Source organism: Camelus dromedarius, chromosome 6 (genome assembly GCF_036321535.1).
Source record: "Camelus dromedarius isolate mCamDro1 chromosome 6, mCamDro1.pat, whole genome shotgun sequence".
Lineage (NCBI taxonomy): Eukaryota > Metazoa > Chordata > Mammalia > Artiodactyla > Camelidae > Camelus > Camelus dromedarius.
Window position 1 is genome coordinate 52,055,747 of NC_087441.1, and position 20,518 is coordinate 52,076,264.

General features: G+C 35.6%; 1 protein-coding gene across 1 annotated transcript; it reads left to right on the forward strand.

Moving 5' to 3' along the window:
* The first annotated feature begins 282 nt into the window (after positions 1–282).
* COQ3 (coenzyme Q3, methyltransferase) lies at positions 283–20,180 on the forward strand. Its single transcript, XM_010983901.3, has 7 exons — positions 283–432; positions 8,083–8,209; positions 10,354–10,506; positions 12,464–12,563; positions 15,184–15,426; positions 18,056–18,215; positions 19,404–20,180. Exons 1-7 carry the CDS (start codon positions 321–323, stop codon positions 19,622–19,624), a joined length of 1,116 nt encoding a protein of 371 aa, XP_010982203.3. The 5' UTR covers positions 283–320; the 3' UTR covers positions 19,625–20,180.
* Positions 20,181–20,518: the final 338 nt, after the last annotated feature.

Sequence of the window (20,518 nt, forward strand, 5' to 3'; positions counted from 1 at the left end):
ATTGGGTACATGGGAATAAAAGCTAGATCACATAGCTAGAAATGATAGCATGATTGATGGCTAATTTGAGGTGGTCATATAGAAGCGGCATAATGAGGGTTTTGAAATTAGTTTATGACAATAGAAACATAGTATAGTTCAACTGTATGCCCATTTGACATGTTGAAGGTTAAGACTTATAAACTGTAGCCATTCATATAACACCCATTAATGCAACCATGATTAGGTTGGCTCCAAATGGCGCGAGAGTGGATCCCGGAACCTTTCTGCTGGGGATCTTTCGCGGGAGGGACCGGAAGAGGTGGTTCCTTTCTGTTGCGATGTGGGGAGGCCACAAGATGGGCTCCTCCGGGAGTCGATTTTTAGGAGGGCTTAGGTCGGGGTTCCGGGGCGCACAGGCTTGCTGTCCTCGTTTAACCACGTCGCAGGCGGGTGAGTGAGCGAGCGAGCGAGCGAGTGAGTGGAGGTAGCTCTCAGGCAGCCCACCAGGCGGGACAGCGGTTCTGCGCAGGCGCAGAGAGGGCGGCGGGCTGTCTGTCGATGGGCTCCGCGCGGGGTCAGCCCAGGATCTGTTCCTTCGCTCCCGCGCTCCGTGTCCATTGAACATCTAGCTTGGGCTCTTACCCTTCCCTTCCCAGAGACTGGGAAAAATAGCTGAGGACTAGTGGTCCTGGCCGAGGAGCGCAGCCCGCGGGCGCCGCCATGTATCCAGCTACCTCTGTCTCATTTTCGCTGAGCTCCTTCCACCGGAGCCCGCGACCGCTCTGTGCCTGCCGGAGTCTCAAGGTCGTGTGCTTTCTTCTTTCGCCGAGGCGGGAAAGGACACCAGCTACTGTCTCACAGTTACTGAGTGTACAGTATTTGTGTTTTGTTTGCACTTACTTTGCCTTTTTTCCAGAAGGAATTTAAGACAGCTATACAGTTTTTTAATTAATAGATTAATTCAACAGGCAAATTGGCAAATAAGATCAAGAAAATAATGCACTGAACCTGATGCTTTTAGGAGACAGTTTGATTATTTAACTCCCAATGTTAACCAGAACTTTAAACGTTCATTTTTTAAAGAAAAATTTGGGGGGGGAGAGGTAATTTTATTTATGTATGTATTTATTTATTTTTAGAGGAGGTACTGGAGATTGAACCCAGGACCTCCTGCATGCAAAGTACACACTCCACCACTTGAGCTATACCCTCTCCCCTAAACGTTCATTCTTTACAACTCATTTAACAAATACTGTGTGCCAGGCACTGGGAGTTTATAAATGAATGATATTTTAGGGTCTCTTCTAAAAAATGTTACGATAGAACTAAGATTAGGTTGCCGTGAGCAAAAACTGGGACACTTAAAGGCCCCCAGTAGAATTGATAAGTTGTTACTCTCAGTACAGTGAAAAACAGTGCAGCCAGTACAAATGGTTTTAATCAATGTGTATACAATAAACATGGGGAAATGATTAGGAAATAATGTTAAGAAGGTAAGTTAGAAATCAGTTTGTATTATGAACTTGAAGCTATATACTGAGAATAGAAATACATCAGAGGTGGAGTTGGTGATTATCATTTTTTTCATTGTTTATATACTTTTAATAATTTTTTTCAGTAAATATGTATTTTATAATCAGAAATTTAGAAAAAAAAAGTACTGTATAAATATCTCCAAATTTGAGGAGTGAACATAGAAGGAGCATCTAATAGGTATTTGGGATCAGAGAAACTTCTTAAACAAGATATTTAGGGTGCTATCTTGAAGGGGTTATCCAGTTTCAGAAGATGGAGTGGCCAGAGGACCAGCTTGAGTATCTGTGAGGAGATTTCTAGGAAACTCCAAGGTGTTGCTTGAAAAGTAGAGTGCGAATGGAGGGCTGGAAATGAGGGCAGAGGATGGCCAGGGATGAGACAGGAGACTTTTTAGGCCATGACAAGTGAATGAAAGTCCATGTGCACCTCCTGAGATTGACTTTATCTTGAGGACAGTGTGAAATTACTGAAGGAACAACATAATCAGACTTGTTTTAAAGAGAGAACACTGGGAAGCTGTGTAGAAAGTGTGATGGAGGCAGGCCAGACCAGGCTCAGGGAAACCTTAAAGTAATCCAGACAGTGAATAATGAATGCTGGAACTAAGATATTGGCTGGGTAGAGGTCTTGTTCACTGCCAGCATGGAACCTGATAGGCGCTGGATAAATGACTTTGAATGAATTAAATGAAAAATTTCCCCATTCTTTTAAAATCTCTAATACCAGACTGATCACAGATTCCAGACAGAGAAGGAATTAATAGCATTCTACTTATTAATGCAAAGTTGATTCATTTCTCTCAGTTATGATAAGGTGGTTTTTAAAACTCTTAAGAATTCTGGCCATACCCATGACTAATTTTGCAGAAATAGGGGAGGTGAGATGGAGATAGGGGTCATCACTGACCAGAGAGCAAGTACTGTTAAAATCTTTGAGGCTCAGTTTCATAATACCTTATACAGTTAACCCTTGAACAACACAGGTTTGAACTGCGCTGGTCCACTTATATGCAGATTGTTTTTTCAATAAATTCGTGGTACAGTAGTATACAATGTGAGGTTGGTTGAGTCCGAGAATGTGGAAGGGCAGATTAGGAGGGCCAACCACAAAGTTACACTTGGATTTTGACTGCACGTGTGCCTTGGTGCCCCAACCCCCATGTTGTTCAAGGGTCAACTGTAAATACTTATCTATGTATCACTGTTTATATAATTCTCTAATGTCTCATTTACCTACCTAAAGCCACAAAGGAGGTGCATTTGAACTAGGCCTTAAAAAGTAATACAGATACAGATAGAAATGGTAGAGTAACATGAGCAAAAGCCTAGAAGCACAAACTTTTTTTTTTTTTTTGAGAATGTTGAAATGAATTTGGACCAGATCGTGAGGGCCTATGAAACAAAACAAAATTTTAAAAACATAAAAAGCTCAGGAGAAAAATGTTCAGAGACTATGAAAAGACAAGACATGAAATATAAATGACTGTCTTGGTCCGTTTGAAGTGCTATAAGAAAATACCACAGATTGAGTCACTTATAAACGACAGAAATTTATTCCTCACAGTTCAGGAGACTGTGAAGCCAAAGATTCAGTGTCTGGTGAGAGCCCACTTCCTGGTTCATAGGTGGAGCCTTTTGCTCTCTGGGGTCTTATTTGTAAGTGTACTAAACCCAACCATGAGGGCTCTACCCTCATGACCTAATCCCTCCCAAAGGCCTCACCTCCTAATACCATCACTTCGGGGGTCAGGATTTCAACATGAGTTTGGATGAGACACAAACATTCAGACCATAGCACCATAAACTTTAAAAAGGACACAATGATAAATTGAGTATGATAAAGGACACTCATGATAGATTAAAACTATAGTGAGATACCATTTTCACCTGTTGGATTAGCAAAGATAAAAACATTTGATAATGCATTGCATAGGTGACTATCAGCATACTATCAGTGTGGGGAAACCAGCGCTAGAAACTCACGCGTTACACATAGATGTTGAAGGCATCATCTGTGAAGGCAATTACAAATTTATAAATGCACGTGCCACTTGGCAGCAATTCTTGGAATTTTACCTACAGGTACTCTCAAAAATATATGACACTACCTATGTAATTTAATCTTGTTTTTGGACTAGCAAAAAAAAATTTTAAATAACCTAAATAAAAGTCTGCTAATAAGGGACTGTTTAAATAAATGATGAGACATAGCCATACAATGGATTACCCTGCAGCCCTAAAAAAAGGAAGTTCTCTATGCTCTGTTATGAAAATAATCTCCAAGATACATTGATAGGTGGAAAAAGCAAAATGCAGAAGAATGAGTATACTATGTTACATTTTGTATAGAGAAATTGAAACACAAAAAATATGTGTATAAATTATCTGAAAGTATACACACAATCTAGTAACAATGGTTGCCTCTAGAGAGGGAAACTGGATAGCTACAGTCAGGGGTAGGAGACCTAACTTGTACTGTATACTTTCGTACTATTTAGATACGATTTTTTTAAAAATAATTTGACTCAAGAAGTTGCAAAAATAATATAGGGAATTTCCATGTGCCTTTCACCCAGTTCCACAGTGATAATGTCTTATAACCGTAAGTAACACATTGCCAAAGCCAAGAAACTGACATTAGAATGACACCATCAACTAGACGATAGTCCTTATTTGGATTTCATCACCTTTACATACACTCGTGTGTGTGTGTGTGTGTGTGTGTGTGTGATCACATACAGAGATTTGTGTACTAACTGCCACAGTCAGGACATGGAACAGTTCCACAAGCACAAAGAAATTCCTGGTACTACTCTTTTATAGTTAGACCCTACCCCTGACCTTAAACCTTGATCTGTTTTTCCATTCCTATGATTTTGCCATTTCAAGAGTGTGTTACATAAATTAAATCATACATTAAGTACCTTTTGAAAAAAAATTTTTCCCCACTCAGCATAAATACCCTTGAAATCCATCCAAGTTTTTGCATGTATCAGTAGTTCATTCCTCTTGATTTCTGAGTAGTATTTCATAATATGAATATGCCACAGTTTAACCACTCACCCACTGTAGAATATTTTGATTGTTTCCAGTTTTTGGCTATTGTGGATAGAGCAGCTATGAATACTGATGTACAAGTTTTTGTATGGACATAAGTTTCACTTCTCTGGGATAAATGCCCAGGACTGCAGTTGCTAAGTTGCATGGTAAATCCATGTTTAACTTTATTAGAAACTACTGAACTGCTTTTCATGGTGTCTGTACTATTTTACATTCTTACTAGCAATATGTCAGAGAGCTAGTTGTTTCATATCCTGGTCCTCAGGTGTTCTACCCAGGATGGTTAAATTTGAGCTGATTTGATAGGTATGTAGTGGCTTTCATTTACCTTCCTCTAATGGCTGTTGATATTTAACATCTCTTCATGTGCTTATTTGCATCTGTATATCCTCTTTGGCGGAATATCTATGTCTTGTTATACCCACTTTATAATACCTATACCCATTTTATAACTGGATTGCTTTTTTGTTTTGTTTTTCTATGGGAAATTTTTTTGTTTTTTGTTTCTTTGTCTTGTTTTGTTTTACTGTTGAGTTTAAAGAGTATCCTTCCATATTCTAGGTATAAGTCCTTTATGGTATATATGTTTTGGGAGGAAATATTTCCTCCAGTTTGTGACCTGGCTTTTTTTTTTTTTTTTTTTCTTAACAAGTTGCTTTGCAGGGCAAAAGTTTTTTATTTTGATCAAGTCCAATTTAATCAATATTTTCTTTTTTGGATTGTACTTTTGGTGTCAGATGTAACATCTAACCCTGTGCCTAACCTTAAGTCATGAAGATCTTCTATATTCTGAAAGTTTTACAGTTTTGCATTTAGAGCAATGATTCATTTTGAGTTCAGTTTTGTATAAGATGTGAGATTTAGGTAAAAAAAAATTTTTTTATCTATGACATCTAATTGTTTTAACAGCATTTATTGAAAAGACTGTTCTTCCTCCTTTGTACTGCTTTTGCACTGTTGTCAAAAAATCAGTTGGGTAAATTTTTTTTTTTTTTTTGTATTTGGACACTCTTGTTGCATTAATATTTGTGTCTGTCTCTCCTCCAATACCACACTCTCTTGATTACTGTAGCTCTATGAAAAATCTTAAAATTGGGTATTTGATTCCTGAAATTTTATTCTCCCTTTTCAATATTGTTTTAGCTATTTTGTCTATTTTGCTTTTTAAAATAAATTTTATATTCAGCTTGTCTATATGTACCAAAAAAAGGCTGATAGGATTTTGATAGAAATTGTGCAGATTTGGGGAGAATTGATGTTGAATCTTCCAGTCCATGAACACAGTGTGTCATATCATTTATTAAGTTGTCTTTAATATGTTTTGTTACTGAGTCCAAGCTCATACTGATTGCCACATGACAGGCCAGTAAATTGAGATACGAGCTGTTGGGGCAAGAAATAGTGATTTTATTCTCAAAGCCAGCCGACTGAGAAGATGGTGGGCTAATGTCCCAAAGAACCGTCTTGCCTGGGTTTGGATGTTAGGTTTTTTTTTATTGGCAAGAAGGTTGCATTTTGTCTAGATTGTCGAATTTTTCAGTGTAGAGTTGTTTGTGGTATTCCCTTATCATCCTTTTAGTGTCTGTGGGTCTGTAGTGATATCTTCTCTTTAATTCTTGATACTGGTAATTTAGGTCTTCTCTTTCTTTGTCAGCCTTGCTGGAGGTTTATCGATTTTATTAGTCTTTGCAAGGAGTTAGCTTTTGGTTTGATCTATTTTCTATACTTTGTTCTAAATGTTTCTACTTTTACCTTTATCATTTCCTTCTTCTGCTTGCTTTGCGTTTATTTTGCTCTCCTTTGTCTAGTTTGTTGAGGTGGAAACTTAGATTGTTGTTTTGAGAACTTTTCTTTTTTTCTAGTATTATTTAGTGCTATAAATTTCCCTCTAAGTATTACTCTAAGTATTACTTTAGCTATGTTCACAGATTTTTATGTTGTATATATTTTATTTCAGTTTTATTTCCCTGAGACTTTTTCTTTGACTCATGGATTATTTAGAAGTGTATTGTTTAATTTCCAAGTGTTTTGTTCTTTTCATGTTATCTTCTGTTATTTATTTTCTAGTTTGAGTCCATTATATTTAGAGAACACACTTTACATGATTTCACTTCTCCTAAAGTTCTGAAGGTTTGTTTTATATCCCAGAATATGGTTTATCTTATGAATGCTCTGTGTATGCTTGAAAGAATGTATATTCTGTTTTTGTTTGCATGGAGTGTTTTATAAATTTCAATTAGATCTTATTGGTTGATAGTGTTGTTCACTTCTGTATCATTGCTGATTTTCTGTCTAGTGGTTCTATCGGTTACTGAGAGAAGGGTGTTAAAGCTCCTAACTATAATAGTAGGTTTGTTTCTCCTTAGTTCTGTGAATTTTTGCTTCATCTGTTTTGAAATCCTGTTGTTTGGTGCATACACATTTAGCATTACATTGTTTTCTTGGTGGATTGTCTTTTTTATTGAAGTAAAGTTGATTTACAATACTGTGTTAGTTGCAGGTGTACAGTAAAGTGATTTAGTTATATATATATATTCAGATTCTTTTATAGGTTATTGCAAGATATTGAATATAGTTCTCTGTGCTATACAGTAAATCCTTATTGTTTTGTCTCTTTCATCATAATATAATGTCCCTGGCAATTTTCTTTACTCTAAGGTCTACTTTGTTTAAATGTTTATTGAACAACTGAATGTTCTGCAGCAGAGTAACTAGTTCATAAAGCAAGTCGCTGTGTAAGTTGGAACACAAACTGGATGACTGTTTATTTTAGCGTATGTATGTATTTTTTTCCTCTGTAGAGATTGTTGAGCTTATGTATAAATCCATTCATATAGCTAACATGAAAGTGACAGAATTTGAACTAGTTTGACAAATAATCTTAAAACTAATATTACCCTAGTTTAAAAGGTAATGTAGTTTTAATTTGAATATCATTTTTTAAATATATTTTTATTGAAGTATAGTCAGTTTACAATGTTGTGTCAATTTCTGGTGCAATACTTCAGTCATATAGCAACATAATATATTCATTTTCATATTCTTTTTCACCATAGGTTACTACAAGATATTGAATACAGTTCCCTGTGCAACAGTATAAATTTGTTGTTTATCTATTTTATGTATATTAGTTAGTATCTGCAAATCTAGAACTCCCAATTTATCCCTTCCCACCCCTTTCCCCCCTAGTAACCATAAGTTTGTTGAATATCATTTTTAAATAATTTTGTTTAGCATAATGTGTATGTAAAAACATGGCATGAAAACTTTGACATAGGCATTACTTATTTTTGTTAATTATAATTTCAGAAGGGCCTGATTAGAGTTAGATGGCAGAATGCAAGATTTTTACTTTATAATTTAGAATAAAATCCAAAATTCAGAAAAAACCCTTTTGTTTATTGTTATATAAGATTGCCATATAAGATAGTTTCTTCAATTACATCCATATCAGGGATTCATACTCTGCAGTGCTTTCTCTAGACATTTAAATTTCTTTTTTCAGTTTATTCAAAGAATCAGCTCAGTTGGACTCTACGAATTAAACCAAGGGTTTTCGGTGAATACAGAATCATGTGGTTCAAATCCCGTAGTATGACTTTTGCCTACTTGAGTAAGATGAAAAGTTACAGGTAAGTTTATTCATTACTGTGGCAAATATTTACTTAATTATGTGCAATAACAGTTTAGTATTGACTGTGTTTAGTAAACTTTGTCAGTATGTAATAGCTCATGTGATTTGATTAAGGTAGCTTTTATTTAAATATTCTTATTTTTCCAATAACTTTTAAATTTGGAAAATTGGAACCCACAGAAAAGTTGTAAGAAGTATACATACAGTGCATACCTTTCATCCATTTTCAGTGATAGCTTTTATTTTTAATATAAGACTATATTACTTGGAGAAGTACTTTTTATTTCCTCTTAATATCCTTGTGACTGGACACAAATAATGCAGTGCTTAAAATCATAAATGATTTGGGTGCAACATAAATATAAGGTGGTTAAGTATACATTCTAGGTAGTAAGATTGAATCAGAGTAATATCTTTATGGATTATTCATATCCTATAAACCAATTTCTAACCTTGTGAAAAATATTGCATAGAGTTAAGGTATGAGCTCTCGTTTCTCTAAGAAATGCATGCTTCCAGTTCTCCTAAGTGAACTGACTCCTTGCAGGTTGGATGTATGTGAAGTCATTCTTAGTCAACTGAGCAACCACCTACTGTTACCTACTATAACCTAGTCCTTGACTACTGAAGCTTTGCACAAAGCATGAAAAGGAGGGTAATATTCATAAGATAATATTAAAGAAGAGTGACATTTAACTTTTAAGAAGGTAATAAGTAATCAATACAGAATGTATTCTGTGTAGCTGAGAAAAACATAGTAAAAATTTAAATGGCATTACCTTTTCTAAAGTAACAACCTATTCTCGTTTACTCAAGAACCTTTGGAGGATTTTTCCTGTCATGTACTTTGACATGGAACCCTATTTAGTCCCTGTTTCATTCCATTTAGTCAAAAAAATTTTTTTAGGTGAATTGTGTACTTTTCTGGGCCTTTTCCTTCAGATTATTCATTTGACAAATGTTTCCTGAGCACCAGCTGTGTTTCAGGAACTGTGGTAGTTACTAGGAATAAAATGGTATGCAAGACAGTCCATGCCTTACCCTCATGGTGCTTATGTTCTAGTGGGGAGACATGCTCAACTAATCACATAGCCCAGGAAGAAGTAGAAAGTTGTATAGGAGTTGAGATAGAGAAGCATTAGATGACATTCCATTTAAACTAAGGTCTAAAGGATGAGAAGGAATGCATTAGGTGTGTAGAGGAGGAAAGGGGAATGTGAGAAGAATGTTCCAGGCAGAGGGGATGACATATACAAAGTACATGGGGAAGGAGCAAGCATGGTGAATTCAGAGGACTGAGAGAAGGCCCATGTGGCTGGAGTGGGGAGGATGAGGAGAGCAGTGGAGAGTGGCTTTGGAGAGAGAAGGAACTGGGGACCATTAATTCAGAACATTGTAGGCTATGCTGAGGATTTTGGTCTTTTGCCTGATGTCACTGGAAAGCCATGGAAGGAAGCACTGTAAGTGAGAAAATAGTGTGATCATATTTATGCAGAACAGTCACTCTGGACACATTATGGAGAACAGATTGGAGGCGGATGAGGTGGTAAGCAGGCAGATTAATTATAATTAGGAGGCTAGGGCAGCAGTTCAGGCAAGAGATGATGGGAGCTTGGATTAGGATGATCAGGCAGTAGAAATGGAGAGAAGGTGGAGAAATCTGAATTCAAATCCTGGCTCCACCACCTAATCTCTCTGAGCCTCCCTTTTCTTATCTGTGTATGAGGGGTAATAATAGAACCTACCTTATAGAGTTGCTGGGAGGATTAAATGAGATGACAAATGACATATATAGAGTTCTTAAACAGGTGGTGCCTGGCATTTAGTATGTACTCAGTAAATAATTGCTACTACTATTGTTATTATTATGTGACCCAAAAGGCCAAATTTTGTAAAGTTTCATATTTGTTGTAACTTACTTCAAAAGAAATGAATTTGTTTTATCTGCGAATATATATCCATATCTATATGTTTATAAGCAATGTGATTATAAGAAAACTTGTTTTAAAGCATCAAAAATAAGCAATACATATATTTAGAATCTAATAAATGGTAAATTAGGATGTCTTTCTACTTAGTACATCCCATGTTGCATTTTTTCAAATGGCAGTTTTCTCTCGGCTCCTCCTTCTGACCTCTTAGGCTCCCTTGGACGAGACTGTACTGTACTTCCCAGACCACTGTGGACAGCAGTGAGGTGAAGACTTTCCTGGCCCTGGCTCACAGGTGGTGGGATGAGGAAGGCGTATATGCTCCTCTTCACTCGATGAATGACCTGAGGGTGCCATTTATCAGGTAACAGTACAGAAACTCTAGGTCTTTTAAAATACAACTCTTTTCAATAATTCTTTTTTTTTTTTTTTGAGTTTCATTCTTCTCTTGGCTTATACCTAGGTTTAAAATGCTGCATTTTAAGTTTGCTTTAGAAAATAAGGGGATTCTCTTCAATATCCATTGTTTGAAACTTTTTTTTAATAACATCAGCTGAGTTCTAGGCTGCTTTCATTAATTAACTTAAAGTATTTGGGGACATTATTCAGGTTAATTAGAATTAAATCCATATGAAAAGGAATTAGGGTCTTGTGGCATCAAGGTCATTTAATAATAACTTTGACCTTCAGGCAGTTTTGATAAAGAGAATACTACTGAATCAGTTCAAATCAGCAAATATTTTTTGAGAACTTACCTTGTGCAGAGCTTAGGGGCTAGACTTTGAAAGCTACTAAGATATTCATCATTCAGAACACAGTCTGTGTACTTCAGGAACTTAGAGTTTGCTGTGGAAGATAAAGGCAAGGGTTCATCAGTCTCCGCTTATCAAGAAATTGTTCATTCATTCTTCTGTCCACTTATTTCTTTATTCATTAAACATTTGGGGGGCAAGATACTGTAATAGACACAGAATATCAGATTCAGACTGCCCTCAAGGAACTTCCTGATTGGTTTTTGCTGCTTCATCCAGAATCTGCAGTAAAAATAGAAATGTTGGCACCTTTTTATTACACCTGAATTAGTGGATCACTGAAACACTAAGGCAGAGAAAAGCAGAAATGCCATTCTGTTAGGCTAGGTCAGTGGTTCTCAAGTTTAGCCCCTGGATTAGCAGCGTCAGTATCACCTGTGATCTTGATGAAACTGCAAAATTCTGAGGTTTCACCCTGGACCTGCTGCTTTGGGGGGTCGGCAGTCTGTGTTTTAGCAAACCTTCCAGGTGATTCTGATGAGCACTCAGCCTGAGAACTACTCTATTCAAACTACTGTGACACTATTATTTAGATATCATACTGAAAGAGACCACCCAGAGTAGTACAGATTATGGTTAGAAGTTTAGATTTTATTCTGATCATAATTAAAACCACTGAAGGGGAGCAATATGATCTAAATTGTGATATAAAGAAGACATTTTGGCCAATGTGTGAAGAACAGAGTGGACTTCATTTGAAATGGGTCCTTTCTGTATATTATAACATTGAAGTTATCCATTTAACCACTACCTGGATTATTCTTAGAAGTCAATTTTAATAGCAATAAAAGATTTCCTAATATATCCTTATTATATATAACATTTATTTTAATATAAGTATAATTAGGATTCATATGTAGTCCACCTTAAGTTTAGTTCATTATACTGTTAGCTATATATACATCTGTGCGTATGTACGTGTGTGCTTATGTTTGTGTCTGTGGTAAAGTATTACTGTGATTATCTTAAATTACGTTTCTCGATTTGGATGACTGCTTACATAATCGTGAAAACATCACTAACTTAGAAGATCAAAAGAGACTCAGTTTAGAAGGGAATATAGGCAAATTCTGAAAATACAGATCTCCAGTCTTCTAAGTGCTGTAAAATAATCTATTTGTCACTGATGTGAAATGGATCCGGCAGGTACAAACAACAAAACTAATAAATGTCTCAGGTGATGTGATATCTCAAGCAAATAAAATTAGGTTAATCTAAACTAGATTATTTTTAAAGTTTGTATTTAGATTATTACTAAAGAAATGTTTAAGTAATAATTATTACTAGATATTTCAAGAGCTTTACTTTAAACATTCTGCTTTTGATTACTAAAAAATATCTTATAAATTAAGTATAATGTCATTTAATACTTAAAATAAAAGATGTTTTCAGCCAAAAAATTAACATACATTTAAAAAGTGAGTTTAGTGTTTCCTTGAGAATAAAGACTTTTAAATTTTTATTGATAAAATTAATAATTTGTCTTTATATGTTTTTAATTTTTTAAAGAGACAATCTTTTAAAAACAATTGTTAATCACCAGCCAGGAAAACCTTTGTCTGGGATGAAGATTCTTGATGTTGGCTGTGGTGGTGGATTGTTAACTGAAGTAAGTTATTTACAACTTTCCTGCCATTTTTAACTGGGAAAAAAAAATTGAGAAGTGGGCTTATGCCTCTTTTATCCTTTTAAAAATTAATATTGTTCATTTAAAAAAAGGAAGTACACCATGTGTTTAAATATTTTTATGATTATAAAAGTGATAAATTTGTTTTACTTTAAAAATATATAAATATTTCAGACAGTTATAGTGAGGAATTTTTTTTAACACAAAATGGGGCACTGGTAAAAATTTATAAATGGGACCTAATTAAACTTAAAAACTTTACACAGCAAAGGAAACCAACAATAAAATGAAAAGACAACCTACTGAATGGGAGTAAATATTTGCAAATGATATGACCAGTAAGGGGTTAATATCCAAAATATATAAATAGCTCACAACAGCTCATAGAATTCAATATCAAAAAAATAAACAACCCAATTAAAAAATGAGAAGACCTGAATAGGTATTTTTCCCAGGAAGATATACAGATGGCCAACAGACACATGAAAAGATGCTCAACATTGCTAATCATCAGAGAAAGGCAAATCTAAACCACAATAAGATATCATCTCATACCTGTCAGAATGGCTATCATCAAAAAGAACACAAATAACGAATGTTGGTGAGGCTGTGAAGAAAAGGGAACCCTAGTACACTGTTGGTGGAAATATAAATTGGTGCAGCCACTGTGGAAAACAGTATGGAGGTTCCTCAAAAAACTAAAAATAGAACTATCTATGATCCAACAATTCCAATCTTGGGCATATATCCAAAGAAAATGAAAACACTAATTTGAAAAGATACATTCACCTCAATTTTGATAGAAGCATTATTTACAGTAGCCAAGATATGGAAGCAACCTAAGTATCCATCAACAGATGAATGGGGAGACACACACACACACACACACACACACACACACACACACACACACACAGTGGAATACTACTCAGTCATCAAAAAGTGAAAATTTTGCCATTTGCAACAATGTGATTGGACCTATAGGGTATTACGCTTAGTGAAATTAAGTCAGACAAAGACAAATACTGTATATTATCACTCATATGTGGAATCTTAAAAAATAACAAATGAATGAATATAATGGAACAGAAACAGCTTCACATATATAGAGGACAAACTAGTGGTTACCACTGGGCAGAAGGAAGGGAGGAAGGGCTAGGTAGGGTAAGGGGATTAGAGGGTAGAAACCACCATGTATAAAATAAATAAACAACAAGGATATATTGTACAGCACAGGGAAATATAGCCATTATTTTATAATAACTTTAAATAGAGTGTAATCCATAAAAGTATTGAATCACTATGTTGTACACCTGAAACTAATATAATACTGTAAGTCAACTATACTTCAACTTTAAAAAAAAGAAAGAAAAAAAACACACTGTCATTTGAATAGCGTTAGAAATTTTGTTGTCTCTTCTCTCCCAAGATATTAGGCAATTTCTACTGCTTTAAATGCACTGATAAGCTGGCCTTTTACAGTTGCTTCAATATCAAAACCTAACAGGGTTGTGCCTGCTTGTGGGGCTCTCCCCTTCTGAAGTGCTCCAGAGTACTTGGAAGAATACTCATTCTCTTTGTAAGCAATATTTGCTTTACCTTATAGTAAATTTATACCCTACAACTCTATTTTATAGTCTTCTACCAACACAGTAACGTTTTGTTTCAATGCTGCATCATAATCTGAAAGATATTTTAAGCAACAGTGTAGGATACAAACGTAAGTGAAGATACAGTGGGATGTGGTTCTATCAAGGTCCTCAACAGCCAAGTTGACAATGAGACTAACAGAGGCCTTGGATGCATAGCTAAGTTTCCATATGCACAGAAAATGTATTCTTCTTATGGCAATGGGCTGGTTTCTTTTGACATCAATTATAAAATTTCAGGAAATGTAAAATATGTGAAAATACATCCCTTAGAACCAAGAATATGAAGTATATCAAATTGTAAATGAGGACGATTTTACTATATGTGTTCTACAATCTTCTCAGTGTATTATTATAGACCTTGTCTCTAAAGTTAAAAAAGTTTTATTTATACTTTTAACTTATTGACTAAAGAGTTATAAAATAAATGCTATGAGTTTTGATCAGAATTAAGGCTGTGTTTAAAAACTTGGGCATGCCATGGGAAGTAATGGAATCGAAAAGTTGAAAGATTAGCTAAGAAGAATCATTTCTAGTCAGTCACAGGAGAAACTATGGAGGAAAATATTGTTCTTTAGAGAATTTGAATATTAGGTAATTTTGCTTTTTACAATGACATTACATTTATTGCATTTTAAATATGTTACTACTATACTATGTACTTATAAATATATCTAGAGATTGTAGGCAAAAATATCCTCACTGTTCTCAAGTAGTTCTTGATAAGTTTTTTGTTGTTGTGATTATTGTTCTCACTTTTAAGCTTTTTATTATGGAAAGTTTCAAACATGTGTACAAACTAGAGAAAATGGTATATTGAACTTTCATGTTCCCATTAATGATCTCCGATAATTATTCCCTCGTGCTTAATCTTGTCTCCTTTTTGAGAAGCTTTTTATTGCTAACACGTATTCTGTTTTCTTCCTGAGGGTAACAGTTTTTTATGCCATTAGCCTCTAGGGCGGCTTGGGGCTTCAGTTACTGGAATCGATCCTGTGGATGAGAACATTAAAACTGCACAGCACCATAAATCATTTGACCCAGTCCTGGATAAGAGGATAGAGTACAGAGCGTGTTCCCTGGAAGAGATTGTAGAAGAAACTGCAGAAACATTTGATGCTGTCATAGCTTCTGAAGTTGTAGAACATGTGATTGATCTAGAAACGTTTATACAGTGCTGCTGTCAAGTGCTAAAAGTAAGACTTACGGAGTTCATTAGTTTGTTTTATCTTTTGAGTGTATACGTGTATCCATAGAAATAAATGTATAATAATAACACTAAACCAGGAAGCCTAGATTAAGGGACAGCATCTCTACTGGAGATTACTTCTGCCTCTCAGCTTGCCCTCAGTACCAGGGTTTTCTAGATCTAGTATCTTGATGTCCAGGGATCTTGAAAAATGTTGGTGCTGAACATTGTAATACAAACAATAGATTTATGGTGGTATTTTTCCATTGGTATAATCTGAATTAAATACCTAATAGATACTGAATGACAATTAGTAAGAAATCAATTTGGATTCATGCTTAAAAAAAACATTATTAGCATAATTGAGTGAGACAGCATTTGTTGTCATTCTCTCTGTGTGTGATATGTATATTTTCGGTTTATAAATAAATACTTCACACAGATGATCTCAGTTGATCTTACCTGTAACCAAGTGAGGAAGGTAAGGCAGGCATTGTGACCTTTGACCCAGTGAAGATCGATCAGAATTTGAGAAATGCCAAAGGGCACTTAGTCTTTAAGTGTGGCATAAGGCTACATTTCTTGATTTCAAGTCTGGTTCTTCCCATTACATTATTATACTTTTATAATTTGCCACAGATTTAGTCTTCAGAAGGTGGTTCCAAATTTTCTTTTTATAAATATTTCTAAAGTATTATTATTATTATTACTGTATCAACTCTGTTTTTTATGTATTCAAGAGGTAACTCCCTAAGGTCAGGAGCTGCAAGAATTAAATGCTTAGCGTTTATCTAAATAGATCTTTTAAAAAATACTTTAAAAATAATTTTAGTTACGGAAGAGTTGCAAAGATAGTACAGTGCTGCCATGTGTCCTCACCCAGTCTACCCTACCATTTCCATTTGACACGATAAGGTAGGGACTGGGGTGAGCATGTGCAACACCGAGGGCACAAGGTCGAAGGGGGCACTCACTTCTCGGGGCCAGTCCTGCATTCGCACACCCCAGGAAGAGAGAGCCCTAGGCGCCTCACTTGCCTCACTCTGTGTGTTTCTCCAGACTACACAATTGACATTGCCATTATACTATTAACTACACTACAGACCCTGTGAAATTTCATTAGTGTTTCCACTAATCCCATTTTTCTGTTGCAGGATCCAATCCAGGATTCTGTGTTGCGTTTAGTTGCCATCTCTCCTCAGTCTCTGTACAGTTTCCTGGTAGTGTTTCCTCTTAAATGAGTTTTATTAGGCTTAGCTCCTATTTTCCAAGCAAAACGCCTTAATTATTACTTTTTGATTTGTATCTCAGTCAGTATGTATGGATGGAGGTTCTTTCACATATATGAGGAATGCTGGCATCATGGACTTTAAAACTAATTTTTGCTTTAATGGAAAGCCTATTAAAAAAAAATAATGACCATTGCTTACCACTGTTTCCTTAGAGTAAGATTTTGTGAAGCATAGATTAGATATTTATAAGTGATTTTTCCCCTTAGCTCTATTGAGATATAATTGACATAGAAGTGATTCTTAATGAGATATTTTATTTATTTACTTATTTATTTAATGGAGGTACTGGGGATTGAATCCAGGACCTCATGCATGCTAAGCACGCGCTCTACCACTGAGCTATACCTGCCCCCTTAATGAGCTATTTTATTTTTATAATTTTTTTAATATTTGTAAATAATCTTTATTTAATGAGCTATTTTAGAATGCTAGAGTTTTATAGGCAAAAGTTACAATGTATAATGAAATCATGTCCAATGTTTTAGTTTTAAAAGCACATCCTAATATTTCAGGGCCTTCTCTTACCATTTTTGTTTGTGGTTTGAGATGATATTTGAGATACTTTCATAGATTTAAGATACGATTATTTTGGAGGGGATCTTTAGCATTTTATTCCCATCAGGCATTAATGACAATGTGTAAAAGAGGGAGGAGACATTAATGTTCTTGCCATTTGTGGGAGTAAATATAGGAAACATTATAAAATATAGTCACTAAAAGATGGCTGACTAAACCATCCCAGAAATGGTTCACATCCATCTGAGTGCTTATCTTGACCTCTTTATAATAAATGCTTTGTAGTAATGAAATCAAAACAAGATAAAACATGTTCAAACCTTAACCATGAATGCGTTTGTCAGGGAAGGCTTAGTGGCACTGCTGGCCTGCATGAGCCGCGGGGCTGTGCGCTGTACCAAACACGCCAGACGGGCTGGGCGCCCGGAGCAGGCAGTGTGGGCTCGCTGGGACGTCAGTGTGGGACGTGCAACAAGGGAGAGCAGCCTGATCTCATTTCTATATTTTTATTATAATAAAGTATTTGATATGTACCAAAGAATGCATATAAGATAAACATCAGTCATAGTAATGTATGATTTACAGAGTCAGTTGTACACACTGTTGCATAAATTCAGCAGGTGCATCTGTAGTGGGCTGTTTGTGACAATGAATTTCCTAAGGGAAAAGAATACTATTTTGGTAAATTATATTTTGTTCACACTTCTGTATCTTCCTGTACTGAAATTATTTGGAAGGAAGGAGGGTGGGGTGGGGGAGCCAAGCCTTTATTGAACTGATTCTCCTGACATTTAAAATGTTACTTCTATACATGTATATTTTTTTTAGCCCGGTGGTTCTTTATTCATTACTACAATCAACAAAACACAGCTGTCCTATGCCTTGGGAATTGTTTTTGCAGAGCAAATTGCAGGTATTGTACCAAAAGGTACTCATACGTGGGAGAAGTTTGTTTCACCCGAAAAGCTAGAGAGCATTCTGGAATCAAGTAAGTATTAAAAAAGTTTCCAATTTTCAAGGCCTAACTGAACTTAAGAGTGTCCCTGTAACCTAGCACTTAATTAAATGGGCCACTGTTCTTTGGATGTTGGTTTCATCTCCTCAACTAGATCACAAACTCCTTGAAGTCAGGATTAAGTACAACATACTGCTTCTCTCACCTGTGGCACCTCACCCGGGACCAAGCCAGTCACAGATGATCAGGGAATACTTGTTGGCTGTCTAGTCCACTCGTTTAGGGTGAGGTGCAGGTGGCTTTTACTTACACGGCTTCTCTTTGTTCTTTTGAGGCCCCGCTTGAATCAGCTCAGCTCATCTTATTTTTCCTGACTCCTGCATACTTGGATATACGCTGAACTTCCGTATCACGTTTTATGTAGTGTTTTAATGCTAGTGATAAGCATGCCGTAGAGTATGCCTCGTAGTATGGTTACTTTAGTGTTTTTTTAAGCCCCTTTCTGGCTGTTGAATTCCTGGAAGGCAAGGCTGTGTCTCCTTTGTGTACTCCCTGCAGCGTCCTGCTCTGCTTCACACCTCGCCAGCCCTTGATCTATGTGTTGAATTCCTGTCAAGTAATAGCATTTGTCAGTTCATTTATTTGGCATCTGGTATTCCTCTTGAGTACTTAGACTCATGTGTGTCCCATGCTTTTTGTCCATGTAACAGTATATCAATAAACTTGATTTCACTTGGAATATTAAATTAGTCCAGTGCAATGTAGTAATTTCTTTTCTGCAAATAACTTTGTTGACTAGAATAGAAAAAATATTTTAAAGCTACTTTACGGGAACAATCACTTTGTCGGCAGGTATTTTCTAGTAACAGTTAATGTATGTGGAGTACGTGCCAAATTCCAAGCACTGTGCTACTTTACACATTTATCTGTTTTAACAAGTCTATCATATATATTCTGTTCATGTGAGGAAACTAAGATACAGAAGGGTTAAGTGACTTGCCGAGGGTCACCATCTAATAGGTGCCAGAGCTGGGATTTGAACTTAAGCAGTCTGCTTTAGAGTCTATGTTCTGCTGCAGTAAAGAGTGAGCTCTACGTGGCTGGGAAGTATGTTTGCCCATTGAGATAGGAATCCTTTTTTAATGTGGACAGTTGCATGAGTCACTTGGCACACGGGAGGTAAACATTTATTAAGTCTACTCTTTCTGACATTTTTTTCAGATGGTTTGTCAGTTCTAACTGTGGCAGGAATGGTCTACAACCCCTTCTCAGGTTACTGGCATTGGAGTGAAAACACCAGCCTTAACTATGCAGCTCATGCGGTCAAATCCAGCGTCCAGGAGCACGTGGTGCCCGCCGAGTTTGCTTTAAAGGGAGAAACAGAAGAGCTCCGAGCTGAAGCCTCCCACAACTCAGGTGTGCGTGAAGAACTGAAGAGATGAATTGTTTCTAAGGACTGTAGTAAAATGGCTTGAAAGTGTGATGTTTACAAATACAGAAAATAGTTTATCTTTTGAGACAGGATCATAAAGAAGAGAAAAGTTAATAAAAAAGGGCTAAAGCGTTAGATAAAAGCTTTTGTTGTTTCATCTAATAGCTACCTTCAAGGGATTATTCTATGGATAAAAAAGTTTTGTCAAGGTATTATGTGATCTAGGAATGTAAGTTCCAGAATCAGCCTTTGTTATATGATTAGGACATGTATATATTTCACTTCACCTTACAGGTTATGCATTTTCCCAGCGTGTATGCACAGGCATATATATGTACAGTAATATGTTTTAATTTAAAGTAGTCTATATCATCTGTGTTCTTTATTTGATTTTGGTTAAAGCAGTTATGTTTCTGACTGATGAAAACCAAACATCATTTTATACTGCCTATGTTTGGGAAGATAAAATGTATTTTTTCCTTTAAATTTTAGTTTATGGGAAAGCAAATTGATTGTTAAACATGTATTGGGTTTGGTCAAACATTAAAATCAAGAAATTCAGATTATATTGGACATACTTCTTTGTACAGTTCTATAAATGTTTTGTGGTGTCTTTTTTTTTTAAGTAGAAAGTTTTTTTTAACTCAGTTTAAAAATTCAGTCATGGAAATTTCCTTTTTTGGCTAAAATTTTTATAATTAAAGGGGATGACTTGAAATATATTTTTTAGACCTCTTTTTCTTAAAGTCAATAATGTATAAGACCTTTCATAGAAAAGTGTTAACCAAATATGACAAACATAGATTGAATGCATGTGATCCATGTAGAAAGTCAGCTTTTACTTTCTAAACTTTCTCACTTTAATCTCAGATGTTTTTTGTATTTCTTTGTCAATGCCTATTGG

Coding starts and splice junctions, on each gene's coding strand:
- COQ3 (XM_010983901.3), top strand. CDS start 321: ATGTGGGGAGGCCACAAGATGGGCTCCTCCGGGAGTCGATTTTTAGGA. Junction 8,210..10,353: donor AGTAAGATGAAAAGTTACAG/GTAAGTTTATTC, acceptor CTGACCTCTTAG/GCTCCCTTGGACGAGACTGT. Junction 12,564..15,183: donor GTGGTGGATTGTTAACTGAA/GTAAGTTATTTA, acceptor TTATGCCATTAG/CCTCTAGGGCGGCTTGGGGC.